Source organism: Symphalangus syndactylus, chromosome 4, assembly GCF_028878055.3.
Source record: "Symphalangus syndactylus isolate Jambi chromosome 4, NHGRI_mSymSyn1-v2.1_pri, whole genome shotgun sequence".
NCBI classification, from domain to species: domain Eukaryota; kingdom Metazoa; phylum Chordata; class Mammalia; order Primates; family Hylobatidae; genus Symphalangus; species Symphalangus syndactylus.
The window spans coordinates 82928312-82955856 of record NC_072426.2 but is presented as its reverse complement, the minus strand read 5'-3'; the positions used below and the strand labels follow the sequence as shown (position 1 = coordinate 82955856).

Here is a 27545-nt window from a genome sequence, read left to right as displayed (position 1 = left end):
TCTTAAATAAAATCTAATAGGCTGAGTTTTTCCCTTCCAGGAATCCTAGAATGGCCTTTTTGGACTAAATTGGTGGTTGTGGCCATCGGCTTCACCGGAGGACTTCTTTTTATGTATGTTCAGTGTAAAGTGTATGTGCAATTGTGGAAGAGACTCAAGGCCTATAATAGAGTGATCTATGTTCAAAACTGTCCAGAAACAAGCAAAAAGAATATTTTTGAAAAATCTCCACTAACAGAGCCCAACTTTGAAAATAAACATGGACGTGGAATCTCTCATTCCGACACAAACTCTTCTTGTTGCACAGAGCGTGAAGACACTGGAGCAGAAATCATTCACGTCTGATTGTGTGCGGGTTGTCATTTTCCTGGACATCCATGAAGAGCTGAAGGAAATTGTTTACTGCCAGTTGTATACCTTTCTTATGTCCTTTAATAGCATAGACTGGACAGGTGACTATTTATAGTGGCTTCTCTTTTTCTAACCCCTCCTTAGTCTCCTAGAAAACCCTCCTGTGGGCCGGACATGCCTGGGTCCTGCCTCTGCCTGGCAGCTCTGTGGGAAAGTGGAAGACCCCATGATGACATCATGGAGAGCCAGCAGAGTTCCTGCCCATGGTCTTGAGCTGAATGAGAGAATAAAATGCCAATCCCAAGGGAAGAGGAGGAGCAGCGGTGCCCAGGCCCTGATACCCAGCCGCCTCCACCTTGCAGCGGTCCCCAGCCTGGAGCAGAGCACTGGGGAATGTCTAGCCATGATGAGAGGATTCCCTCTGCACCATGGCGAACCCCAGGAGATGGTATTGAAACAGACCCCCAAACACAGACTCCTGCCCGCCCTCTGCCGATGCTGCCTCCTCCATGCTCTTGAGCAGGTGGGGCCATGGTGCTCTGTGGTGGCGCATGATTCACTGAGCAAACAGCACTTTACAGAAGAAAATCTTTATTTTGTAATATGTGTGTCCAGTGGGATTGACACTCAAAAAAAGTCTCACTTAGAAATCTTCCCTTCCTTACCTTTGTATCTCCTTTACATCATGAGAGATCAAAAACCCATTTTGCCTTATATATGCTAAGAAGCGTGGCATTCGTTCTGTTGATAAAACAGACTCATGACTTTAAGACAGGACAAGCAGGCCAGAGGCTTTTTTTTTTTTTTTTTAATCACAGATCTCATGGGAATTAATGGATGCTAAATGGCAATTAAAGCATGATTCCTATGCTTTTGAGCCTGTTTTATGACAAGGTGTTATTTCATAGACCTGCCCCGTACATTTCTTTTTTGTCAACCCTGAAAAAGAACAGTTTCTGAGATAGAAATGGAAGGAAAGGAAGTGAGTAATGGCAACAAAACTGAATATTTAAAAAATATTCCTTTATAGTTAAATCTCTGCAGTTGGTGCTGGCTTCACATTGAAAGAGCAGCCATGTGCCACCCTGGCCAGGGTGTGTGCACTGCATGCAGGTTCTCCCTTGCATGCAAGATGGGTGCTGGCCCACCGTGAGGCTTCTGCTCGGGGAAGTTCTGTGGAGTCACTGCCAGGGCCAAGAGGCAGGCGGGCTGGCTCTGGGACGAGGGCCAGGTGTGAGCAAACTGCCAGGGTCCGCTGTGCCACTGCTCCCCGGCCACATGCCCGCCCAGCTGTCGCCTTAACCGGACTGAACAGACAGGATCCTTCGGGATCCTTGGCCCCACTCTCAGTCCATTCTGTCATCAGGGATTACCACCTGTACCATTTTCATAAAACAAAACCAAAATCACTACCATGAAATGGCCTTGTCCCTCTAAAAAGTCTGTTTAAAATTCTGTTTTTAAAACCCAGTTTCCTAGTTTTCCAGGCAAATAGTTACCTCCGGGAAAGTTGCTGGGGGGCCTGAAACACAATGTAAGTAGCGCAGATGCTTCCTTTCCAGGCCATTCTCTCACCCAGCCTGCAGGGAGGAGATGGGAGATGCTGGGGGTCCTGCCCTCAGTCTTTCTGGGCCTTAGGCGTTTCATTCGTCCAGCTAAGGGTATGAAGCAAACACAAGGTGATTTCTTTGCCTTTCAGAGTGGAAGCCCTGGAGTTTGTTTTGAAGGCCAGGAGGCTGAAGGATCTCTAAGCTACGGTGTAGGCTTAAGAGCAGCAGGCTTTGTCCTCCTGTCTCCTCCAAGCCAGTGTCTGATTCTTTGGCAACACAGGTCTTAGTCTGTGGAGTGGCTCTGCTGTGGCCTTCCTCTGGCCAGGCACGCACTGTCCAGCCATAGCCAGCTCCTGGTCAGCCTCCCCTTTCTCTCTCCCAGGGCACATCCAGCCCGTGCCTGTGTTCACTGTTCCCCGAAGTGCAATTACCCGTACCCCTTCTCAGCCTGGGGACCCCAGGCAACCACAGACTGTCCCTTCAGGGGAGCTGAATTCCAGGTCAGCCCTGCCAGTGTCCCTTAGGAACTGCCCAGGCAAGGCCCTTGGTTTTGTATACTTGTTCCTGCCACCCAGCAGTAGATGAGTGTTTCAGGTGAAGACCAGGATAGATTTTCTAAGTGTGAATCCCCACTTCACATATGGAACCCCTTATGCTGAACTTGAAAACACCAAGACTTCCTGTAGACAAGAAAGTGCTTAGGTAGGGACAGCCCCTGGGCAGCGCACCCAGTGTAGCTGGCACCCCACTGTGGCAAAGGTGCCTTGATAACTGAGCCCTGTATCACTCCCATGCCCAACCAGATTATCATGGGAAGTCCTCTCCCTTCATTTCTGCCTAACACCAACTCATCATTTCTGGCCTCACTGTGGACAATCCACACACATTCTTCTTTCCTGGCGGGGCACAGAGCCACCCCCTTGCCTTTTCTTTTCTTGAAGGTTCTAGTTCAGCTCCTGATTCATCAGACCCTTCTAGCCTCCTGCATCTAGCAGTGAAGCATGAAGCCTGGTGGGGATGTGGTACTCCCATCTGGTGTGGCCACCAGCTCTGCCAGTGTTCCTGTAGCCTTGGAAAACCTGCTCTCTCGGTTCTTTTGGGTGCTGTGTACTCCTCAGCTTCCCCCCTGCCCCCCATTTTGCACCTGGCTTTAGTGAAAGGATGGCATTTGGTTGACCCATATAGAAACCCAGAATGAGGTCTCAGGGCCAGGAGGCCTGGTACTTGTAGGCCAGGGAAGGGGAAGAGGTAAGTGGTCTGGGGTATCACCAGCCAGCCCTCTCTGATTTGGCCTCTACTCCCCATAAGTCACAGTACCATAAGCAGGCTTCTGGCCTCAGCAATTTGGTCTTTGTGCCAAGTTTGTTGTGAGAATTTCCTGAAAACTCTATAAAAGGTCTCTTCCTACTCTAGGCTTCTAATGTTTTTCCCCTTTTTGCTTCAGTCCACTCTTCAGTCTTGTAGGCCTAGTTTTCAAACCTGCACATGTGTCCTACCTGGCCACAGGCATGCAGGCCTCAGGCAGCTGGGCCAGCTTGGGAGCCTCGGGTGATGTCTGCACGATCTGGGGCTGCCTCTGCACCCCTGCTGTGGGCTTCAGGGTTGGAGAAGGGCTGGGACCAACCGGGTGAGATCCACGAGGCTCTGGATGTGGTTGGAGAAAAATACACAATTGAAGTACTTTCCCTTTTTTTTTTTTTTTTTTTTGAGACGGAGTCTCACTCTGTCGCCCAGGCTGAAGTGCAGTGGCGCAATCTCGGCTCACTGCAAGCTCTGCCTCCCGGGTTCACGCCATTGTCCTGCCTCAGCCTCTCCGCCTAGCTGGGACTACAGGCACCCACCACCACGCCCGGCTAATTTTTTTGTATTTTTAGTAGAAACGGGGTTTCACCGTGGTCTCAATCTCCTGACCTCATGATCCGCCCGCCTCGGCCTCCCAAAGTGCTGGGATTACAAGCGTGAGCCACCGCGCCCAGCCAGTACTTTCCCTTTTGAATCTGGTTTAAAACATGCAGCTTCCATCTCTAGCCCAAGGAAAGACCAAAACATAGGGAAATAAAAGCATTCATCTTTGTCTTGGAAGTAATTGTTGAAGTTGTGCAGTTGATCAATGCACAGTGAGATGCAATGTTTATAGAAATTGATTGTTAAACCAAATTTACACTGGCATGTGTGGTGTAGTTTCTAAAAGGCACTTCACATTTGAAATTTTCCTTACCTTAGAAAGTTTCTAGTGATCTAAATGTCTAGTTTTGTATTCTTTTGTGTATGTTCACTGTTTCTCAGTATTACCACTTGAATAATTATCTGTACAGGGGGGTTTGTGCTATACACTGGGATGTCTAATTGCAGCAATAAAACCTTTCTTTAAAAAGGAGTTTTGCCATGAGAGTGTTTTCCTGCAGGGAGGCTGGGGACATTGGCAGGCACTCCGGTTCCCTGACCCCCTTTCCAGGGTTGTCTGGCTTACACATCAGGAAATAATATGCGGCTCCTGGAGGTGTCTGTTTTCCTCAGCCTCCCTCAGACACGTGTCAGGGGTGGGCTGGCAGTGTCTGGATGAGTGTGTGGGATGGGAGTGAAAACAGGCATTTCTCATAGGTGTGTTTGCTTCAAACATCCAGATCCTACCTGGGCTCACCACCCTGAGGGAAGGCAGACTCAAGTCTGTGTCGTTGCATGACCATGGAGCACTTGATTGTGATCCAGCCTTATCCATAGAAATTTGTCCTGACCCACAGACCAGCTGAGAAAGCACCAGGGAGACCAGCAGGGTTGCCAGTGACAGCTCTGCCACGCTGCATCCCCTGGCTCTGGCAAGGCCTCTGAGGGAAGGCAGTGCCACGATCCTCAGACAGCAAACCGCCCCCAGGGCTGGGAGTGCTGAGGCCTGGTTGCAGCTTCCCTACCACATGCGTGGCCAGGGTCAGGAGTTGCAGGAGGTGAGGGGGGTGGGAAGGCAGGCTTGCCCAGACGTGCTGCTGCCTCAGAGGTGATCCACAGAATTCTTCCATTCTGGGCTGGCAGCTGACTTGGGAGCTAGGCACAAGGCTGCTTTGCAGAGCCATGGTCACAGCTCTCCCCAGGCCTGTGGCTCCAGGTGGGGGACAGGCCTGCAGAGCTGCTGAGCCTGTGTAGGAAGGTCTGTGCTTGTGGCCAAGAGGAGGTGGGGATGGCCCCTGAGCTCCATGCTGAGGAGGGTGGAACTGGAAGAGGAACCTGCCCCTGTAAGAAGGTGAGGGTGGTGGCTCTCGGGGAGCCACTGTGCTTTTGGGGAGTTTTTCTGAAGACACACCCGACAGGGTCTGGGTGCAGGCAGGCTTGAGAGGATGGAACCAGCCACACTGATGGGGTACTGGCTGCCTGTAGTTCGCTGCCACCAGGGACTCCCCACAGTCTCTGTCGGGGTAGCAAACTGCTCAAAAGCAGCTTTCTGTTTTTGTCAATAAACTATTAGAAAACAGCAATGCGCATTCACTTAATGTGTTTACGGTTGATTAACTGCTACAGTGGGCAAAGTTGAATCGTTGGGACAGATTGTATGGCCTACAAAGCCTACAGTATTTACCGTGTGCCCCTTTATAGGAAAAGCTTGCCAACTCTGTCAATTTGAAGGGTGTCCCTAGAGTTGGTGCACAGCCTGTGTGACATCTTGATAACAGAGGCGTTGAGTCACTCTCCAGGGCCTTGGAAGTGCCACCGTGACCTGCAATCCTGCCACACCTCTGAGTTGCTTGGCCTCGAAAAAGCAAAGAGGCAACTCCTCACCACTGGGGTGTCAGCCTGGTGGGAGGCACATGATCCCTGGGGCTCACCTCGAGCTCAACCAGATGACCAGGGAATGCGGCTGGCTTTTCTTTGGAAAAGAGGGAGTGTCTGATGAAGCACTAAGGAGAGCTTCTGTAAGGTAAAATCAGTACAGCGGAGGGAAAGGCATATGACAAGCAAAGCTGTCAGCATGGTGATAACAAAAGAGATTGAAAATCAAACCTGGTTCCTTTCCCAGGGAAAGGCCCCTCGGGACAGTCAGGGGCAGAGGCTCTGTTACAAGGTCCTGCTCCCCGAGCCACAGCTATGCAGTTGGAGGCATCACGCTCATATAGGTAAATATATAGAAAGTACTAGATATATGATGTATTTTGCTTACTGCATTTACACATTACATCACTTTGCAGCTTGCTTTTTTCATCTAACAACCAGTTTGTTATTTTCTATGTTAGAACACAGGCATCTACCTTATTCTTTCTAACTCATGCAGGATTTCTTTAAATCCTCATGGATATAGAGTTTTAGGTTGTTTACTAATTTTTGGTATTAGAAACCAGGCTGCAGTCCACATCCATGTCATTTATTTTTGTACACTTGGGGGTGTGTGAGGGAGGGAGGGGCACTTATGAAGATACATTTCTAGAAGCAGAAAAAGGGTAGATGCATTTGATCTTCTAAGTTGCAAAACTGACCTCTAAAATGATTCACTTACCTTCTTCCTACAGTGAGAATATGAATCTTTCCTGAGCCACATCACAAGTGTTATTTTTAAAATTGTTCCTAAAATGATTGTCACTCCTTTGTATGTCACTGAAGTTTTGCTCTCCATTTCTCAGATAAATGAAATTGAGTATTGTTTATTTACTGCCTATTTCTACTTCTGTGAATTTCCATGGCTTGGCCATTTCTCTTGGCTTTTTCGCATTTTTACATTGAATTATAGGTGTTTTTTTCCTGATGTAGGGACACTAACTCTTTGTTTTTATGTAAGTGACACATATTTGCAACTTATAAGTTTATTTTCTTGTTTAAAAGATTTAATTTTTTAGAGCAATTTTAGATTCACAGCAAAATTAGGAAGAAAATGAGGCAGGAGAATAGGGTCTGGAGGCAGGTAACCTAAGGGCTTCCTACAACTAAATAAAAGGGAAAAACCCTAATTTTTTACACCAAGTAAATAACTTTGTAACCTCACTTCATCCTCTTCATTTGCATAAGGTATACACCAAGTAACCAATGGAAACCTCTAGAGAGTATTTAAACCCCAGAAAAATCTGTATTCAGGCCCTTGAGCCACTTGCTTAGGCCTGCTCCCATCCTGTGGAGTGTACTTTCGTTTTCAATAAATCTCTGCTTTTGTTGCTTCATTCTTTCCTTGCTGTGTGCGTTTTGTCCAATTTTTTGTTTAAAATGCGGTACACCCTCCACTGGTAACAAAAGTACAGAGATTTCCCATTTACTTCTGTCCCTACACATGTACAGCCCCCCAGTTATCAATATCCCCCCGACAGTGGTGCATTTATTACAATCCATGAGCCTACACTGACTCATCCTCATCACCCAAAGTCCATAGTTCAAGGTTCACTCTTGGTGTTCTACATTCTGTGGATCTGGCCATGTATCCAACATTATAGTGTCATACAGAGTAGTGTTACTGCCCTGAAAATCCTCTGTGCCCTGCCTATTCATCCCTCTGACTGCCCTAGCCCCTGGCAATCTTTTTCCTGTCTCCACAGTTTTGCCTTTTCTGCAATGTCGTATCTTTGGAATCTTGTAATATGCACCCTTTTCAGATTGACTTATTTTAGTGATACACACTTCAGTTTTTTCCACACCTTTTCATGGCTTGATAGCTCATTTCTCTTTAGTACTGAATAATATTTCCATTGTCTGGATATTATTTATTTAGTCACCTACCGAAGGGCATCTTTGGTTGCTTCCAAGTTTTGACAATTATGAACAAAGCTGCTCTAGACATCCACATGAGGGTTTTTGTGGGGATGTAAGTAAATACCAAAGAGTGTGATTGCTGGATTGTGTGATAAGAGTATATTTAGTTTTGTAAGAAACTGCCAAGCTGTCTTCCTAAGTGGCTGTACCATTTTGCATTCTCTCTAGTTCCTGTTGCTCCACATCCTCCTCCATATTTGGTGATGTCAGTGTTCTCAATTTTGGCCATTCTAATATGTATGTAGTGGTATCTTGTTATTGCGTTATTGTTCTAAATTTGCATTTCCCTGATAACATATAATGTGCAGCTTTTTTTTTTTTTTCTTGAGACAGAGTTTTACTCTTGTTGCCCAGGCTGGAGTGCAATGGCACGATCTTGGCTCACTGCAACCTCCACCTTCCGGGTTCAAGTGATTCTCCTGCCTTAGCCTCCCGAGTAGCTGTGATGACAGGCATGCACCACCATGCCTGGCTAATTTTATATTTTTAGTAGAGACGGGTTTTTCCATGTTGGACAGGCTGGTCTCGAACTCTTGACCTCAGGTGATCTGCCTGCCTTGACCTCCCAAAGTGCTGGGATTAAAGGCATGAGCCACCACACCCCCCAGCTGTGCAGCTTCTTTTCACATACTTACTTGCCATTTGTATATCTTCTTTTGTTTGTTAAAGTCTTTGGCCCATTTTTCAATCAGATTGTTTCCTTACTGTTAAATTTAAGCAGGCTTTGTATATTTTAAGTAACCATCCTTTATCAGATGTGTCTTTGCAAATATTTTCTCCCTATCCTAGTGTGGTCTTTTGCAGAGCAGAAGGTTTTAATTTTAATTAAGTCCAACTTACCAATTATTTCTTTCATGGACCATGGCTTTGGTGTTATGTCTAAAAAGTCATAGCCATACCTAGGTCATCTAGGTTTTATCCTATGTTATGGGAGTTTTACAGTTTTGAATTTTACATTTAGATCTGTAATCCATTTTGAGTTAATTTTTGTGAAGAGCATAAGGTCTGTATCTAGATTCATGCTTGTTTGTTTTTGCATGTGGATATCCAGTTGTTCCTGCACCGTTTGTTGAAAAGACAATCTTTGCTCCGTTGTAGTGTCTATGCTACTTTGTCAAAGATCAGTTGACTGTATTTATGAAGGTCTATTTCTTACACTGTCTATTCTGTTCCATTGATCTATTTGTCTCTTCTTTCACCAATACGGCACTATCTTGATTACTGTAGCTTTATAGTTAGTCTTGGAGTTGGGTAGTGTCCATTTTCCAAATTTGTTGTTTTCCTACTATATTGTTGTGTTAGTTGTTCTGGGTCTTTTGCTTCCCTATCTAAACTTTAGAATAAGTTTGTCAATATCCACAACATAACTTGCTGAGATTTTGATTAGGATTGCATTAAATCTATAGGTCAAGTTTTGGAGAACTGACATCTTGATAATATTGAGTCTTTCTGGGGAATATTTACTTATGTCTATTTCTTTAGTTTCTCTTTGATTTCTGTCATCAGGGTTGCAGTTTTCCTCATAAAGATCTTGTATGTATTAAATTTAAACCTAAGTATCTATTTTTGGAGTGTTAATGTAAATAGTATTTTGTTTTGAATATCAATTTCCACTTGTTCATTACTGGTGAATAAGAGAGTGATTGACTTTTGTATATTAACCTTGTATTCTACAACCTTACTGTAACCACTTATTAGTTCCAGGAGTTTCTTTATCCATTCTTTTGGATTTTATACGTATATGAGCATGTCATCTGCTAACAAAGACGGTTTTATTTCTTACTTCCCATTACGTATACCTTTTATCTCCTTTTCTTGTCTTACTGCATTAGGTAGGATTTCATGGTTTTTCAACATTATAAAAATTTTTAAACATAAAAACATTTAATTATATAGTAAGAATATATATAAACCCTAGAATCTACAATTAACATTTTTCTCTGTATGCTTTACCACAGATTTCCATCTATTAATCACTGTATTCACCCATCAACTTAGGTTTTTATGTATTTCAGTCAACTGCAGCCATAATTATACTTCACTACAAAAGTTTCAGTATGCATGTCATTCACTAGAATTCAGTATTCGCTCATGGTTCTTGTTGACTTTGGGGTAATATTTACATACAGTGAAATGCGTACATCTGAAGTGTATCATTTGATGACTTTTGATAAATGTATCTGTCTAGGTAACCTAAACCCTTATCCAAATATAGAACATTATCCCAATCCAGAAATTTTTTTTTTTTTTTTTTTTGAGACGAAGTTTCGCTCTTGTCCACCAGGCTGGAGTGCTATGGCACGATCTCGGCTCAAGCAATTCTCCTGCCTCAGCTTCCCAAGTAGTCACCAGCTAATTTTTGCATTTTTAGTAGAGACAGGGTTTCACCATGTTGGCCAGGATGGTCTCAATCTCTTGACCTTGTGATCCACCTGCCTCGGCCTCCCAAAGTGCTGGGATTACAGGCGTGAGCCACCACGCCTGAGCGCCTGGCTAATTTTTGTATTTTTAGTAGAGATGGTGTTTCACCATGTTGGTCAGGCTGATCTCGAACTCCTGACCTCAAGTGATCTGCCCACCTTGGCCTCCCGAAGTGCTGGAATTACAGGCGTGAGCCATTGTGCCTGGCTGTGAGATTTTATTCAAGCAAGCAATTAACTTAGTTGATCTCAAACTGCAAACTATTTGAAAGTTCAAATATCAGTTTGGTTGTGCTATGATTTGAATGTATGTGTCCTTCCAAAAATCATATGTTGGAACTTAAACCCCAAGGTGATGACATTAGGAGGAGGGGCCTTTTGGGAAATGATTAATTCATGAGGGTTCTGCTCTCATGAATGGATTGATGTCCTTATAAAAGAGGCTTTTGAGAATGTTTGCCCTTTTTTGCCCTTCTGCTGGGTGAGGGCACAGCACAGAGGGCACCCTCATGGGAGCAGACACTGATCCCTCCCTTACCAGACACTGAAACTGCCAGTGCCTCATCTTAGACTTCCAGCCTCCAGAACTGTGAGGAATCAATTTCTGTTCTGTATAAATGACCCAGTCTGAGGTATTTTATTATAGCAGCACAAACAGAGTAAGACAGGCTGTTTTATCCTAAATTGGGCTGTTTGCAGTTTGCCTTATGTACACGTGTCTTAGGGGTCATCCAGAGGTTTAGACAGAGTCTATGCACAGAATTTGGGATTCTCCCTCTCCTGTGGTAGCAGTGGAGCTGTGCTACTCAGATACCCTGCCCCAGGGAACCAGAAGGACCAGCTGCAGAGAACATAATTGACTGACCATCTCAGCTGCCACACGTTTGGATCCACTGTGGGGTTCATGCCAAACTACTGCTGTCATTTCTGCCAGATGTAATATTTCTGTAATGGTGACTTTGAGGACTCTTCATTAGCTGATGTGAGACTTTTTCAGAGGTGCTCTGCCATCTGAAGCCCTTCCAACCCAATCCGTCTCTCTCTCTTTTGCTCATGTCAGACGTGCTTCACCACCCCTGCCCACTCCTATTCGTTTCTCCTCTCTCCTTGACTACATGGCCTTGTTGCCTAAAAGTTGGTATGTTCATTCTCACAGTGGCATGGAGCTGAATGCCTCTACCATGGCTATATGTTTATGTCACCTGTCCCGAAGATCATTCATAAGTGTGGTGAGCAATTCTCCGAGGGATGGCAGGGAGTCTGGAGCATTAAGGGGCTGGATCTCAGTCTCTAGTACCCACCCCAATAGTCAGATCTCCTCAGAAGGCCTTGTGGCTTCAGGAACGCATGCACACCTCCCCCCTGTGCCATGCTGGCCCTGTAGAAGCCTTTACTCAGACACTGAGCTGCTGGCCTGCCACACTGGAAGCACCTTCCAGAGACATGGGAGACCCTGATGACATGATTCCGGAGCCAGGGGCTGGAGGGCTGGGAGTTGGGCATGTGAGCGTGGGGAGAATGGGTCACCATGCCCAGGCTCACAGCGGGCTCTGCTACTTGGGCCTGGGGAAAGAGAATGCATTTTTATTTATTTTATTTTATTTATTTATTTATTAACTATTTGAGACAGAGTCTCGCTCTATTGCCCAGGTTGGAGTGCAGCAGTGTGATATCCACTCTCTGCAACCTCTGTCTCCCAGGTTCATGCAATTTTTCTGCCTCAGCCTCCTGAGTAGCTGGGATTACAGGTACCTGCTACCATGCCCGGCTAATTTTTGTATTTTCAGTAGAGATGGGGTTTCACCATGTTGGCCAGGCTGGTCTCAAATTTTGACCTCAAATGATCCACCCACCTTGGCCTCCCAAAGTGCTGGGATTACAGGCGTGAGCCACCATGCCCAGCCCATTTTTATTTTTTATGTCATGTTAAGAATGCTGCCTCAGGAAAAAATAAACCCCCAGCTCGCAAGACAATGCCTAATATCCATTAGCTAGGTACCCTTCCAGGAGGAAAAAGAGGGAACAGCTGAGTGCTGGTGCCTTATGCCAGCCCTAGGGCACAGACATAAATAAAGTGGGTTTTCTGTCCTTCCAGGGGCTCCTGTCCCAAGGGAGAGACCACAGAGGGGGCAACAACAGAGGTTCTGACAAATCCGGGGGAGAGACAGGAACCGAGGATGCCTTCCCAGAAGTGGTGGCATTTGGGATGTGTTCCAAAGAGAGGAGACACTGCTTGAGGGAAAAAGCACCTTCTATCCAGACTTGGGTGGGGAGGCTTTTGCCTTGATAAAATCGCGGTAACTATGACTTTTTCTTTCTCTTGGTGTGGGAGATGGCAATGAGCTGTTTGGGGTGATTGGAACATAGCACATGGAACAAGACCCATTTTAAATGAACCACTTTATTTTTATGGCAACCAATTCTTAATTCATTCAATAATAATTGAATTGGGTACCTACTATGTGCAAGGAATTGGACTAAGCACAAATAGAACAAAATAATCATCCCATGTCTCCAACAAGAACAGACATCTATCAGTGGTCGTGATTTGCTGTTGCTGCTTGGTGTGGAAATGCTGAGCTGGGTGTGGACAGGACGCTGTGCAGTCCTGCTCTGTGTAGAATGGGTCCCTATGGTGTTTACACTTTGATCAATCTATGCAGTTCCCCAAAGATCAAAGAATAAACGGAAAGGTGCTGGCCTCGGAGGAAGAGATGTGACTGCCAAGAGGCCTGGCCAGAGAGCCTGCCAGGCAGGCTGGAGTCCAGCTGGCTGGGGCAGCTGGCCTTCCCACAGTGAGACTGGCAGTGTGCTCAGATGGCCACACTGTTTGGAATCCGGTCAGGGGACAAGTAGTAATACGGCAGCTGCTTCTTCTTGTTGCGCTCAGCAATCACGCTGACAATGGCCTCGAGGTTCTTGCGGAATCGGGCCATGGCTTCCTTCACAGGCTTCTCGATAAAATGCTCTTCTGGGTACATGCCCAGGAACAGCTGAGGGCCCAGACATGGACACACACATAGGTCAATCCACTACCTGTGTAAACTGACAGGCCTGTCTCATCCCAAGGGGCCAACCACCCTTTCGGAGATGAAGAAGGGAGCATCTATTCACCTCCCCATATTCACCCTCTGCTGCCTGACAAGAGGGCCTCGGGAAAGCAAGTGTCGTCGCCTCCAACCTGCTTCCCTAAGGAAGGCTCCAGAGCTGGGGCTTCATGGATAGGTGGGAAAATAACTGCCTGCTGCCAGGTGGTTACAAGATGATGCAGATGAAGCTGGAGGGTGCTGGTGGTTGCAGCCATGGTATCCTGCTCTCTCTGGCCACCCCTATGCAGCACTCCCACCTCCCATCAGGGGCGCTGGGGCCAGCACTGGCCTCTCCAGCCCAGGAAGGCAGAAGGTAGGCCAGGGAGCCTGAAGGGGTGGCTGCCCTGTTGAGGTGTTGTGCTTATTTGCATGCTCACACAGATGTCTGCGGGGTAGAGCTAGACATCATTTAAAAAAAATACTGTATTGGATTAAGATCACAAAGCTTCTGAGCTGGAAACGTCCAAGAAACATAGGCTATTGATAATGGGATTTTGAATTTAGTTTGTGGAGGGCAATTCAGTCTCAATATTCTTTGACCAAGGAATTTGTCTGCTAGGAATGTGTGCAGTCATACTGAACACATGTGCAAAGCCACATAAACAAGGATGTCCAGTGAAGGACCAACACATTAGCCGGGAACAACTCAGACGCCCAGCAGTCTGGAGCCAGTTGGACTGGTCCCGCAATTCTATGCAGTACTGAGCTACCCCAAAGCGGGTGCATCCGCCAAGACACACCGGATTTGGTTGTTAGGTTAAATGAGATGCACGTGTCCGGAAGGAATCCAGGAAACTCTTGGTCATTCCCTCTGGAGTACCAGGGTAAAACACATGTGCAAGAGCTTTGTCAATAGCTGGGGGGAGGGGGCATCACACACGACCCTCTGGTGACAGTGAGCAGAGGCTGGGCTGTGTGCTCTCCTGCCCTGCCCACCCTGAGCTCTGTCCAGGCTCAGGCCGGGGGACCTGGTGGCGGCTGCAGCCTCCCGGGCCCTTCCAGCTTGGAAGTCAGGATTCCTTTGCTCCAAGTGAGCCTTGAGGCCCGGGTCACAAAGCCCCGAGGCTGAGGAATCGGTTAACCTGGGGTGACCTGGGGCTGTGCCCCGCCCTGCCCAGCCTCACCTCGTTTTCCTGGAACTGGCTCAGCGCCCACACTGCACCCAGATGCCAGCAGGAGCGGCCGCGGTCGGGCAGCGTGTCCACGATCTGCTCAATGGTCACCACGCCCTTGGCAGTGGGCGGCGGGGCTCGCATGGTTGGGGGCGCATTGGGGATCCAGGAGCACCAGTCGTACTGCGGAGACGACCGCCAGCGAGCGTGGGTACCCCTGAAGCCCTGCTGGCCAGTTGCGCCCGAGGCCCCGTCCTCCCCGTGCCCCCAACTCCAGCGGGCCCTGCAGTCCGTCCATCCTCTTTCCCCGCGGCCAGCGCCCTTGGCTGAGCGGGCAGAATCCATCCTCCAAGTCCCATGCCAGGCCCCGAAGCTGCCTGACTGCCTGGGGCGGGCACGTGCGGTACGCATGCAGAACCGGGGCGGGGGAGGAGGCAGCGGCCTTGGGGAGGGAGCCCTGCCCAGCAGGCCCGGCGGCCCCGCCTACCTGGCCGAAGTTGACCGCGGCGTGCTGGGCGGAGGCGGTGAAGATCACCACGGTCAGGTACTCCGACAGCTGCTCCCGGCTCTTGACCGACTTGGGGAAGCCTAGGGCGGAACCACCAGCGGGTTGAGACCCAGTCCCTGGGGACCCCAGGGCCCGGCGCCCACCCCGTGCCCGGATTCCCTGCCCCTAGGCCGGAGGGCCCCCTGGGAAGGACACCCTGGAGGGGTGGCGGCTGGGCCAGCGCTGCCGACTGCGGGGGAGCCCTGTCCGGAGACGTCCCGGAGGCCCTACCTGAGGACTTGCGACCACGCATGCCGTACACGTAGACGTCGTTCACGAAGTCCTGCAGCTCCGGGTCCTCCTCCACCACCTGGTCGCTCTCGTAGTAGATGTCCACCACCTCGGCCGTGAACCTGGTTCAGGGGGCGCAGCCGGGGTGGGCGACCCAGCCAGGTCTGCGGAGCGGTGGCCGGCGGCAACCCCCTCACGGACGCTGGGACTCCCCCACCCCTTCCCCATTCAGCGCTAGCCGCGGAGGGGCCAGGCCCGCCCCAGGCAGTCAGGCAGGGGTCCCGGCTCCTCCCCCAGGACCACCGCCCCGCGGGCGCTCACGTCTTGATGGCTTCCCACACCAGGAGCCCGTCGTCCCGGTAGAAGTAGTAGGGGATGTCCTCTTTGCTCTCCATGCCCCGGGCCTTGATGGCCTCGGGAAAGCACAGGGAGGCGTAGGTCAGGTCCTTCATGGCCCTCTGCACCATCTGCACGTGCCCACCGCCCCCTGTGGCGTTGGCCTGAAGTGGGAGGTAGAGTGCCCTGAGCGGGTGGCTCCTCCCACAGCTGTCCAGACCCAACCCTGAGGAAATGTGCCGGGGAGGCGAGGAGGCCAAGCAGGCAGAGGGGCAAACCCTTGTCCTGTGAGATGAGGGAGGGATGTTTAATGCAGAGAATGACAAGGGCAGCTGGGTGGAGAGGTGATAGGGAGGAGCCTCCCGCCCAATCCAATGCAAGGGACAGAACCGTGGGGCTGCAGAGTGCAGGAGGGAAGGGTGCGCTCCCAGCCACAGGAGGGCAGCAGGCGTGGGCAGACGTGGGGGGGACCCCAGCACCAGCGGGCCTGGGCTGTGAAGTCTGCTCTAGTGCTGAGCCCAGGACCCTCAGTCATTGCTCTCAGTGACCCCCAGTTTCCAGGCCCCATGCAACTCTGTTGAGGGCCTGTTGTGTGCTCAGGTGAGGGCTGGAGAGAACCACAAGGAGGGATCCTGGTCCCGATCCCGTCTGCTGAGTGATGCAGACACACTCGCAAGCTCACTGGCACATACGTGTGTACACGTGCACACACACACATGCAAATAAACCCAGGGGGCTGGGCTGTCGGTGCCATAGAAGTTTTGAAGAAGGACTTGGGTGCTGGGGTGCCAGAGATTGGTCCACGGTGGGCATTCAGCCAAAGCAGGACCAACCAGAGCTGCCCCCCAGCACTTTCTGTTTGGATGCGGCTGGGAGATAATGGCCACATGGGAACCTGAGGTGGAGCTACTATGATGAGCTCCTGTGCCCTCTCCCATGGGGGCCTGTCTGCAGCAGGAGAGTGTGATGCCAACACAGGTGAAAGAGAGAGAAACAGGGAGCCAGTGTGCATGCACCCTGGGGCACTGCTTGAGTCCCTGGATCCATTTGTGGCTGAGGCCCCAGCCCCTCTATTGTGTCCAGGTATTTGAGATAAGGCATGTCTTGTCCAGCTGCAGCTGGTTTGAGTTGGGTTTTGTCATTTGCAACCCAAACAGTGTCTCAACTTCAGTGGTCATCTGGCCTGGTCACTAATGGGCTGGGGAAGGGAGGAAGGTTGGGGCAAGGGCCCGTGTGAGAGTCCAAGCTTGGTAAGGCTACAGGCGGCTCAAAGCGAAGTGGGGTGCTACCTGAGGGATGCGAGGGCTGGGCAGGGCTTGGAGTCCCCGATGCAGGAGACAGTGGGTTGGGAGGGTTGGGACCCGGGAAGCAGAGTGCTGGGGAGATCCAGGTCAGGGTGGCAGGGGTGCAGCAGATTAAGAGGCAGACACAGGTTCCTGGTGTGTAGGAGGTCAGGGGGCCATAAGGAGTGTGTTCCAGAGTGGAGTCTACAGCCAGGCCCCAGAGGCTGGGAGAGGGGAGGGGTGGGAGGAGGGGACCGGGAGCCATCAGCGAGAGGGAAGACCTGGTGGTGCGCCTGGAGGAGTGCTCCTGGCTGAGTGGCAGGGGCTGGAGACATCAGGAGGATGCTGGAGCCAGTGCTCTGAGCAGACTCCAGCCTTCACCCTTCCAGGCCTCCTGAAAGGGTGTCTAGATCTCAGGGAGTGATGGCAGCCGGGCTGGGCTCTTCCAGGCAACAAGTAGGGTAGGAGGGCACCCACCTTGTCAAAGAGGCCACACTCGCAGATGAGCTGCTCACGGGCCTTGGTGTTGATTGCGATGGTGAATCTCACGTGTGCCACCAGCAGCTGGGGAGGGGAGAGGAGGAGGCCTCAGAGGGGGCCCAGCCAGGTGACCTGGTGCCCCAGGGACCTGCAGCTCCCCCACCCAGGCCTGCCTTATAGGATGATGCTGGGTGCAGGGAGGAAGTGAAGGCCGGGTGCTGATCTTTCTGCTGAATAAGTGCTGGAGGCCTGCAACCCTCTGATGCTTACTAAGCACGATAATGATTCACAGCGTCCTGGCCAGCACTTGTACAATGCTTACCTCTTTGCTCCCTGAGTTCACTGTCTTAATCCTGATCATCATTCTGTAAGGCAGCTGTACTATTTGACCTGTTTTACTGGTGAGGAAACTGAGGCACACAGGGGTACTTTTAGCTTGCAGTCACCCCAGCAGCCAATGCTGGTAGGATTCAGGAACAGGGAAGGAGAGTGATGGCAGGGGCAGCCATCAGCATCAGCCGAGGATCACCATGACCTCATTTGCCTTTTCAAACTCTACTGGCTGGCCAGCGAGGCCCCTGTGTCAGGCCCATGCCCCGGCTGCATGTCCTGGGGAACAGCAGGCTCCTAGCTGTTTTCTTCCTTTGGGGGCAATACTGACTCTGAGAACATCTCTCCAGGGCTCCCTTTCTGCCACCCACTCCCAGCCACAGGTCCCCCTGTGGGATGTCAGCGATCCCTCCCACTCCACATCTCAGATGCCCTTCCATAGCAGATGGGGCAGTAGCTAGCTGTACCTTGAAAATGGGGTGCACAGCAGGCAACTGGCGGTACATCGCAATGCCAAAAACCTCAGACACCAGATGTGTTCGCAGAAGGTGGGTGATGGTCTGGTGGACGTGGAAGTCACTGGAACGCACCCAGATTTTGGCCAAAAGCCAGTCGTATTTTGCATCCGAAGGGAGGAAAATAGGGTTCTCGTCTCCCGGGATTTGGTTGAGCTGATACATTGGGGGAAAGGAAACACAATGCTGTATTTCACTTCAGATTATAGTTGTTGGAGAACTTTGCCTCTTGGGAAGTTCCAGAAGTATCTGAATTTTTTAACAGTGACTTTGCAATCAGAAGAGCCTGGAGGGTGTAAAGGGCCCTGGGGTGGTATTGCCTGTCCCAGCCATATTACTTACAACCTGCATGACTCTGGATGACACACTGGGCTTTCTAAGCTCCGGCTTCAGCATCTGTTATATGGGGACAGTGATCACTCGGCTCACAGTTACTGTGGGAGTAGCCTCAGGAGCTGGCAGCATGGAAGGAGCAGGCAGGCCGAAGGCCCAGCAGCAGAGTGGGGGGATCCCTGTCCCCCTCTTCCCTCCTTGCCCTGCTCCCTCTTCTACTGCCTCTCCTTGGTCTCCCATACTTTCCTCCCTCTCCTCTTCCCTGAAATGCTGGTGCTCCCCAGGGTCTGTCCTGGTGCTCCTGTCTTCTTTTCTTGCCCTAAGTCAACTCCTTCTGTCTAAAGGCTTGGGGCCCTCCTGGTACTAAGCCTCCCAGATCAGGGTCTGCAGCTTGAGCTCTGCCTGGAGCCCACACCTGTGGCCAGGGGCCTTCTGTAGCAGAGGCTGGACCTGTCTTCCCTTTCCAGTTTCCACTCCGCACTGGGACAAGGTGAGTTTTTTTCTTTTCCAAAATGCAAATCACGTCATGTTAACTGCCTCCTCAATCAGCTCTTAATGCCAGAAAATAAAATCCCCAAGCTTTGTGGTGACCTGGTTGCTGATGCCTCTGTACACAGCCTCACCTTCGCGCCCCCACACCGGCACCCAGTCCCAGGTCCTTCCACGCCAGCAGCCCCATGCGTTGCCCCCTTACTGAGAGCCCAGCACAGCCTCAGCACCTGACAGTGAGCTCTCACTGGAGCCTGCAGCAGGTGCTGGCATTGCCCATTTTTAGATGAAGACATGGGGTAGTGGAGGGGTTGACAGAAAGAATGAGGTGGGTGGCAGGGCTGTAGCCAAGAGCAGCCAGGAAGGGGCGTGGCCAGACTTTAGGTGCTAGGAAAGACCAGTGTCACTGCAGCACAGTGGCCATGGCTGGGGAGGGAGAACTGTCCCAGAGCACACAGCTGTGTCACTTGCTATAAGTATTGTGGAAGGTGGGGTCCTTGGGCGTCTCTCCCTGGAAAACAGTGCTGTCCAATAGACATATAATGCTACCCCACACATGGAATTGTATATATTCAGGAAGCCATATTAATAAAAGTAAAAGGAAACAGGTGAAATGTAGGTTAATAATATAATTTTATTTTACCCAATATATCCAGAATATTATTACTTCAACAAGAAACCAATCTAAAACTATTAAATGAGATATTTCACATTCCCCACCTCCTTATTCTAAGTCTTAAAAATCAGGTGTGAACTTTGCACTTGCGGCAGGTGTTGGTTTGGACGAGCCAAATCCCAAGTGCTCCAGAGCCCTGGTGGCCAGTGGCTCCACCCTGGTGAGACAGACCCCAGTAGCCTCAGCACTCCCTGAGGACCAAGGAAGGAGGAGGGAGGAGGGAGAGCAGAGTGTGACGTGCACATTAGGCGTGCCTGTCTGTTTATACTTGAGATTAGTTGGCTGCTTTTAAATATCAGACAGTTTCACATAAAAATTTGAATGACCTGGTTTTCTTGAAAAATTAGAAGGTCTCAGAACTCTGCACCCAGGTTCTCACAGAACTACGCTCTTGTCCCTTTTACACAGTCCCAGCTCTCAGGGTCCCCACTGCCACACCCATTTGCATGAGCTGCCTGGGCCACTGATACCTGATCTGTGCCCTAGAATGCTGGGCTGCCCGGCATGCTCTGAGACACTCTCTGACATGTCCCCACATGCTCTGACATGTTCCTGATGACTCTGGGGCACTGACATGTTCCTGACATCTTCTGGGGCCGAGGAGCCCCCCTGTTGTGTGCTAGGGGCTTTACCCATGCTATCTCACTTAATCCTCACTTTGACCCTGCAAGGCAGGTATTCCTTGCTGTACCCATTTTACATGGGGGGAAACTGAGGCTCCAGCTGGTTTAGCAGCTCTCCCAAGTCACACAGTAGGTAAAGAGCTGAGCCAGCAACATGATATTGAACAGGCAAAAATCGGAAGCATTCCCCCTAAAAACCGGAACAAGACAAGGATGTCCACTCTCACCCCTCCTATTCAATAGAGTACTGGAAGGCCTAGTCAGAGCAATTAGGCAAGAGAAAGAAATAAAAGGCATCCAAACGAAAAAAAAAAAAGAGGAAGTCAAATTATCTTTGTTCACCCATGATATGATTCTATACCTAGAAAACCCTGAAGATTCCTCCAAAAGACTCCTAGATTTGATAAACAACTTCAGTAAAGTCTCAATGTTATAAGTAAAATGCTTGTTTAGAAACAGAATGCTTGTTCCTCGGTACTGCAAGGAAAAATCAGCATTTAGACAAAAAGTGTTTTAGCAAGCCAATTTTACTTTCTGCAGAAAGGGTGCTCCTCGCAGATGGAACAATGGCAAGAGCACACCTGAATAATGGAGAGAAGCAATTTTTATTCCTTACGCAGCTTGTTCCTGCTACTGTGTCCTGTCTCCACTGGCTGGAGCCAAACCTCACAGTCTAAACTAAAACCCGAATGGCTAATAACTTAAAACTTTTCTAAATAGGTAAAAGCAATGGAAAGACAAAGGAAAAGAGGAAGTTGCTTATGAAAGGACTTAGAAAAGTAATAACATTCCCAAATAAGGAAGGGGCATAGGCTGCAAGCTGGGACATGCCTGTGAGCATGCCCAGCACAAATATCTTGGTTAAAGTAAAAGGACATAGAATGTACTCATTCCCTTATATCTAACAGCTACATATGATAGAGCTTAACAAAAAGTTATCAGCACAAAGCAAACAGGCTTACAAAAAGTTAGTCTTTAGAAAAAAACTATTATTTCTAACACATAATTTATTCTTTAACAAAAAAAAAAACCTTTTGACTTTCTACACTCAAGATACAAAATCAATGTACAAAAATCAGTAGCGTTTCTTTTTATTTGAGACAGAGTCTCACTATCACCCAGGCTGGAGTGCAGTGGTGCAACCGCAGCTCACTGCAACCTCTGCCTCCCAGGTTCAAGCAATTCTCCTGCCTCAGCCTCCCAAGTAGCTGGGATTACAGGCAGGTGCTACCAGGCTTGGCTAATTTTTGTATTTTTAATAGAGATGGGGTTTCACCATGTCGGCCAGGCTGGTCTCAAACTCCTGACCTCAGGTGATCTGCCCACCTCGGCCTCCCAAAGTGCTGGGATTACAGGTGTGAGCCACTGTGCCTGGCCTAAAAATCAGTAGCATTTCTATGCACCAACAATGTTCAGGCTGAGAACCGTATCAGGAATGTGATCTCAGTTACAATAGTCCCCTATACACAAAATAAAATACCAGAGAATACATCCAACCAAGGAGGTGAAAGAGCTCTACAAAGAGAACTATAAAACACTGATGAAAGAAATCATAGATGACACAAAAAAATGGAAAAACATCCCATGCTAATGGGTTGGAAGAACCAATATCATTAAAATGGCCATACTGCCCAAAGCAATCTACAGATACAATGCAATTCCTATCAAATTATCAACATAATTTTTCACAGAATTAGAAAAAAATCCTAAAATTCATATGGAAGCAAAAAATAGCCTGAATAGCCAAAGCAATCCTAGGCAAAAAAACAAAGTGGGAGGCATCACATTACCTGACTTCAAACTATACTACAAGACTATAGTAATGAAAATAGCATGGTATATTGGTACAAAAATAGGCACAGAGATCAATGGAACAGAACAGAGAACCCAGAAATAAAGCCATATACCTGCAGCCAACTGGTTTTTGACAAAATCAACAAAAATAAACAATAAGGAAAGGACATCCTATTCAATAAACAGTGTTGGAAAAACTGGCTACCTATATGCAGAAGAATGACACTGGGCCCCTACCTCTCACCATATACAAAAATTACCTCTGGATGGATTACAGACTTAAATGTAAGACCTCAAACTTTAAAAATTCTAGAAGAAAACCTAGGAAAAAATCTTAGGGACATTGCCTAGGCAAAGAATTTATGACTAGACCTCAAAGGCATATGCAACAAAAACAAAAATTGACGAATGAGACTTAATCAAATTAAAGAGCTTCTGCACAGCAAAACAAACTATCAACAGAGTAAACAGACAACCTACAGAATGGGAGAAAATATTTGCAACTATGCATCCACAGACGACTAATACCCAGAATCTATAAGGAACTTAAGAAAAAACACCACCATTAAAAAAATGGGCAAAGGACAGGAACAGACACTTCTCAAAAGAAGACATACAAATGGCCAACAAACATATGAAAAAATGCTCAACATCACTAATCATCAGAGAAATGCAAATTAAAACCACAAAGAGATACCAGTCAGAATGGCTATTATTAAAAAGAAAAAAATGACAGATGTTAGCAGGATGCAGACAAAAGGGAATGCTTACACACTGTTGGTGGCAGTGTAAATTACTTCCATCCCTGTGGAAAGCAGTTTGGAGATTTTGCAAAGAACTGCAAATAGAATTACCATTTGACCTAACAACCCCATTACTGTGTACCTACCCAAAGGAAAAGAAATTGTTTTACCAAAAGGACATATGCACACATATGTTTATTGCAGCACTGTTCACAATATCAAAATCATGTAATCAACCTAGGTGCCCATCAATAGTGGCACTAGATAAAGAAAATGTGGTACATGTACTCCATGGAATACTACATAGCCATAAAAAAGAATGAAATCATGTTCTTTGCAGCAACATGGATGCAGCTTAGGATTGGCACTTAAGCCATAATCTTAAGTGAATTAACCCAGAAGCAGAAAATCGAATACTGCATGTTCTTATTTATAAGTGGGAGCTAAGCATTGTGTACATATGGGCATAAAAGTGGGAACAAAAGACACTGGGGACTCCAAGAAGGGGAGGGAGGGAGGAAAGGGTTGAAAAACTGGGCATTGGGAAACTGGGCATTGGGTACTATGCTCAGTATTTGAGTGATGGGTTCAATAGAAGCCTAACCCCAGCGTTATGCAATATAACCATGTAACAAACCTGCACGTGTACCTCCTGAATCTAAAATTTTATATATATATATATAAACTGTTCTGACCAGTAAAAAAAGAGCTGAATGAGGATGGTCCCAGTGCTCTGCCTATTTCAGCCCATCACTCTCCCTTCTGCTTCTCTTCACCTCCTGGCCTGGACAAGCCTCACCTGCCCATCTCCTTGAGCTCTTGTACCACTGAGCTGGGCCTTCCCCAACCCATCCTTCACATCCTCCCACTCCTGTCCAGGATTTTGGCCTGCCATGGGATGCCAGAACTTGCCCTGAGCAATTTGTGTTTCTTAAATTTGTTTTTTGGGTAAGGAAGTAGTTTTATGTTTCTGATTAGAAAAGAATATGTGCTTATCGTAAAAAGAAATTTGAGTCATGACAGGAGAGCCTGAGAAAGAAAGAATACATCATCTCATCTTCCAGCGCCCAGGGATAACCACCAAATTCTGGGGAGCCTCCTTTCATAGGTCTTTGCATGTGTGCACATTTATCTGTCCAATTTTCCATCAACTGAATACGATTATAATCAACATCTGTCTCTTTGTTTTGCTCACCTGTCCCCCACCGGGCCATCACCGTGTTCCTACCTGGTGACACCGCGTCCTTGTGTCCCCACGCTGGCACGGTAGGCCTGCTGCATCGTTGCATTCATTTTACATAAGTGAGACCATGCCCATTGCCTTAGCAGTTTGAAGGAGCTATTGGTATATGACAGATATGTATCCTTTATCGGTCCCTTGTGTCTTGTTTTTCCACTTTGTTAACTCATTGTGGAGACCCCTCCAGGTCAGCTGGGAGGGAACCAAAGCATTCCTTTCAAAGATGCTGCAACGTTTTATGGTGAGGACATGGAAGGGCTCACTCACTCGATCCTCTTCTGCCTTCAGACTGTTTTCAATTTTTTTTCCCCATCACAAACTATGCTCCTGTTGCTACCCACACACATTTGTGCTTTCATTTCTGCTGAGTGGCTGCTAGCGAAGGCTGAGCCTTGGGGGTTTGGGTGTGTTTTCTTTGAGTAGACAGTGCCTGCCCTGCTGTTTCTCAAACAGGTTCACTCTGCTGGTGCACACCTGTTCAGTGCTACTGGCTGTCAGAACACTTAAACAATGAAGTCCCCTCCAGTGCCCCTCCAATTGAGACGGAGCAGGGGCCTCCTCCTAGGGCACTGTAGCCCCCCAGCCACCCAACAGGGCATGGAAATGAAGGAAAATCCCGAGTTCCTTGGAGGGAAATTCCAGGCACCCAGCTAGCCCTGAGAAATAAATGAGCGACTTGACAAACAAGAGGGTAACAGCAGCCTAAAACAACAGCCAAGGAAGCCAGAGTCCTGGGCTGTGTGGTTCCCTCTGGAAACTAAAGAGAACCCCTGAACATGTGTCTCTGAGTTGTTTTTCAGAAACCCAGACCCCCACCAAATGGATCCACCGGCACAGAGACGTCAGATAAGAGGGAACTGAGGACTGAACTCTGAGCAGGCTCTTTGTTCTAAATTTCTTCCTGGGGGGCCTGGGGGAAGTCCCGCCCACAATCCACAGCTAACATTCCTTTCTGGTAACTCAAATTTTTAAACGAAACTTCTCTTCCTTAACCAATTGCAAAACAACAAATTTTTGAATCTGCCTATGACCTGGAAGCCCACCCCCACTTCAAGATATCCCGCCCTTTTAGGCCAAAACCAATGTGTACCCTCCATGTATTGATTAATGATTTTGCCTGTTAACTTCTGCTTTCCTGAAATTTACCCCGCCTTTAAAAACCCTTACCTGTAAGCCATCAGGGAGTTCCGGTCTTAAGAGTGAGCTGCCCAATTCTCCTTTTTTGGGTCCCCACAATAAATGCCTTGTGTTCTCCTAGATTCTATCCCAATCTCAGCGTTTGGTTTTGCTGTACTGGGCAAGCAGACCCCAGTCCAGCTCGGTAACACAACTGTCCTCGCCACGACAGCCTCAACCCCAGGATCCTCTGACCGCCCACTGCAACGTGCACCTGGTACAGCAGGCGCCGTGGGATCTGCTCCGGTGCTGGCCGAAGCTCTGACCTTGGGCTGCCCAGGCCCACCAGTTATCCCGTGAACACTGCCAGGCTGCAACAATTCATGAGCAGAGCATGGGGCTCCATCCTTGCTGGTGTCTGGGAGTTACCCCTTGTTTTTCCAACCAGACATGTCAGAAATAGTATCTCATTGTTAACTTTCATTTGCATTTCCCTAACTACAGGTGAAGTTAGGAGTATTTCCATATGCTGGTTGTCTATTTATATTTTTTCTTTTGTGAATTGCCTATTCATATTCTCTGTTCATTTTTCCACTGGAGTATTTGTATTTTCCTGTCAATGTAAAGGAGCTACTTGTGTATCATAGATAGGCATCTCTTAGCTGTTACTTCTGTTATGGTTACTCCCCCCAATCTCTGTTTTGCTTTTTGGCTTTGTTTATGGTTTATCATTCAAGTTTTAAAACATTACATAATCAAATATGCTTATCTTTCCCCTTATAACTTCTTGGTTTCCAAGTCTTCCGAGTGTCCACGTAATTAGTTTTTCTAAATTTGTTTCCTTTTTTCATTTTAATTTTTACATCATCTGATTTTTTTTCTTTTTCTTCTAAGCAACTCTACATGATGAGATTTATTTTTGTAAATGGCATGACAGAGCAGTCCAATTTAATTTTCTTCTTATGCAAAGGCAGTGTGATAGCATCATTAAAATAATATCCCTTTTTCACTGAGTTGAAAAACCTCCATTGTGATACATTGAATTCCTCTGTAGGGGAGTCTATTTCTGGATCTTACTCTATACTGTCCCCCAATTCTCTCTGTTTTCAAGCACAGCATCTGCTTAACAGTAACCTTACAAATCCAGCAAAGAAAGTGTTCCCTATGTGTTTTCTTTTCTTTTACTTTTTGTTTTTTAAAGACAGGGTCTCACTTTGTTGCCCAGTGTGGAGTGCAGTGGAGCGATCATGGTTCACTGCAGCCTCGAACTCCTGGACTCAAGCCATCCTCCCACCTCAGCCTCCTGAGCAGTTGGGATTATAGTCATGTGACACCATACCTAATTTTTTCTATTAATTTTTATTTTTTTTTTAGACATGAGGTCTCACTTGGTTGCCCTGCCTCTCTATGTGGTTTTTATTTTTTCAAAAAATTTTTGACTATGCCAGATTTCTTTTTCCACATGAATCTTTCAATTTTTTAATTGTTTTCTCTCCTTTTTAGTTCCTCTTCACCACCACCACACCCCTACCAAGAAAGATAAAAAATTCTGGCTGAAATTTTACTTGGAAGTGCATTAAGTTTTTATAATAGAATTTGGTAGAACTGACATTTTTATGATATACCGTTTCCTCCCCAATATCAAATCACTGTTAAGAGTTCATTGTATATCCTTTAAAATAACTTTATAGTTAGCCGGGCGTGGTAGCTCACGCCTGTAATCCCAACACTTTGGGAGGCTGAGGCAGGCAAATCACAAGGTCAGGAGTTCGAGATCAGCCTGGCCAACATGGTGAAATGCTGTCTCTACTAAAAATACAAAAAATTAGCTGGGCGTGGTGGCGGGTGCCTGTAATCCCAGCTACTCGGGAGGCTGAGGCAGGAGAATTGCTTGAACCAGGGAGGTGGAGGTTGCAGTGAGCTGAGATCACGCCACTGCACTCAAGCCTGGGTGACAGTGCGAAACTGCATCTCAAATAAATAAATAAATAACTTTATAGTTTTTCCTTATATGGGCATTATATTTTATTGTTAGTATGGAGAAAGGCTACTGATTTTTTTGAGAAATGTATTTATCTAAACACTTTGCCAAATGAATTTATTAATCTAGTAGCTTTTAAAAAATTAGAATCTCTTGTGTTTTCTAGGTCTACCATAGCATTACCAGAAAAGATCATCTTCCCTGTTCTTTGACAATATGTTTATTGATTGCTTTCCTGTTTTATCATGTGGTATAACTTCTAAAATAATGTTGAATAAAAAGTGATATCAGCATTCTTATTTATTATTTTAATGGAAATGGCATTAGAGCTGCACCTTTTTGATGTTAGCTATCTTTATCATATAAAGTAAGGTTCCTCCTATTAATTTTTATTAGTTGTGGCTATTAAATGTTGTTAAATTCCCTTTTAGTGTGAATCGATATAATCATAAACTTTATCGGCCGGGCACGGTGGCTCACGCTTGTAATCCCAGCACTTTGGGAGGCCGAGGCGGGCGGATCACGAGGTCAGGAGATCAAGACCACGGTGAAACCCCGTCTCTACTAAAAATACAAAAAATTAGCCGG

The 27545-nt window shown here is 47.6% G+C and overlaps 2 protein-coding genes and 1 long non-coding RNA gene across 17 annotated transcripts in view; 2 read left to right on the top strand and 1 right to left on the bottom strand.

Annotated features, from left to right (window-relative positions):
- MARCHF8 (membrane associated ring-CH-type finger 8) overlaps window positions 1-4278 on the top strand; it is a 157138-nt gene extending 152860 nt beyond the window's left edge. For 10 of the 11 annotated variants that reach the window (XM_055275294.1, XM_055275300.2, XM_055275296.1 and 7 more), the window contains one exon: window positions 41-4278. In XM_055275294.1, the coding sequence (XP_055131269.1) occupies window positions 41-345 (305 nt within the window). In that variant the 3' untranslated portion in view covers window positions 346-4278. The remainder of the gene's footprint in view (window positions 1-40) is intronic. The other variant, XM_063637436.1, reaches the window with a different exon arrangement.
- A 1398-nt stretch (window positions 4279-5676) lies between these two features.
- LOC129480869 (uncharacterized) lies at window positions 5677-13971 on the top strand. Its single transcript, XR_008657173.1, has 3 exons — window positions 5677-5808; window positions 5908-6004; window positions 13688-13971. It is a non-coding gene; the product is annotated as an uncharacterized lncRNA (long non-coding RNA).
- ALOX5 (arachidonate 5-lipoxygenase) overlaps window positions 12425-27545 on the bottom strand; it is a 76870-nt gene continuing 61749 nt past the window's right edge. For 2 of the 5 annotated variants that reach the window (XM_055275284.1, XM_063638046.1), the window contains exons 8-14: window positions 17915-18118; window positions 17115-17201; window positions 15340-15518; window positions 15019-15140; window positions 14728-14828; window positions 14253-14423; window positions 12425-13032 (exon numbers count right to left, since the gene is read on the bottom strand). In XM_055275284.1, coding sequence (XP_055131259.1) covers window positions 12853-13032; window positions 14253-14423; window positions 14728-14828; window positions 15019-15140; window positions 15340-15518; window positions 17115-17201; window positions 17915-18118 — 1044 coding nt within the window. In that variant the 3' untranslated portion in view covers window positions 12425-12852. The remainder of the gene's footprint in view (window positions 13033-14252; window positions 14424-14727; window positions 14829-15018; window positions 15141-15339; window positions 15519-17114; window positions 17202-17914; window positions 18119-27545) is intronic. The other 3 variants (XM_055275285.1, XM_055275286.1, XM_055275287.1) reach the window with 3 other exon arrangements.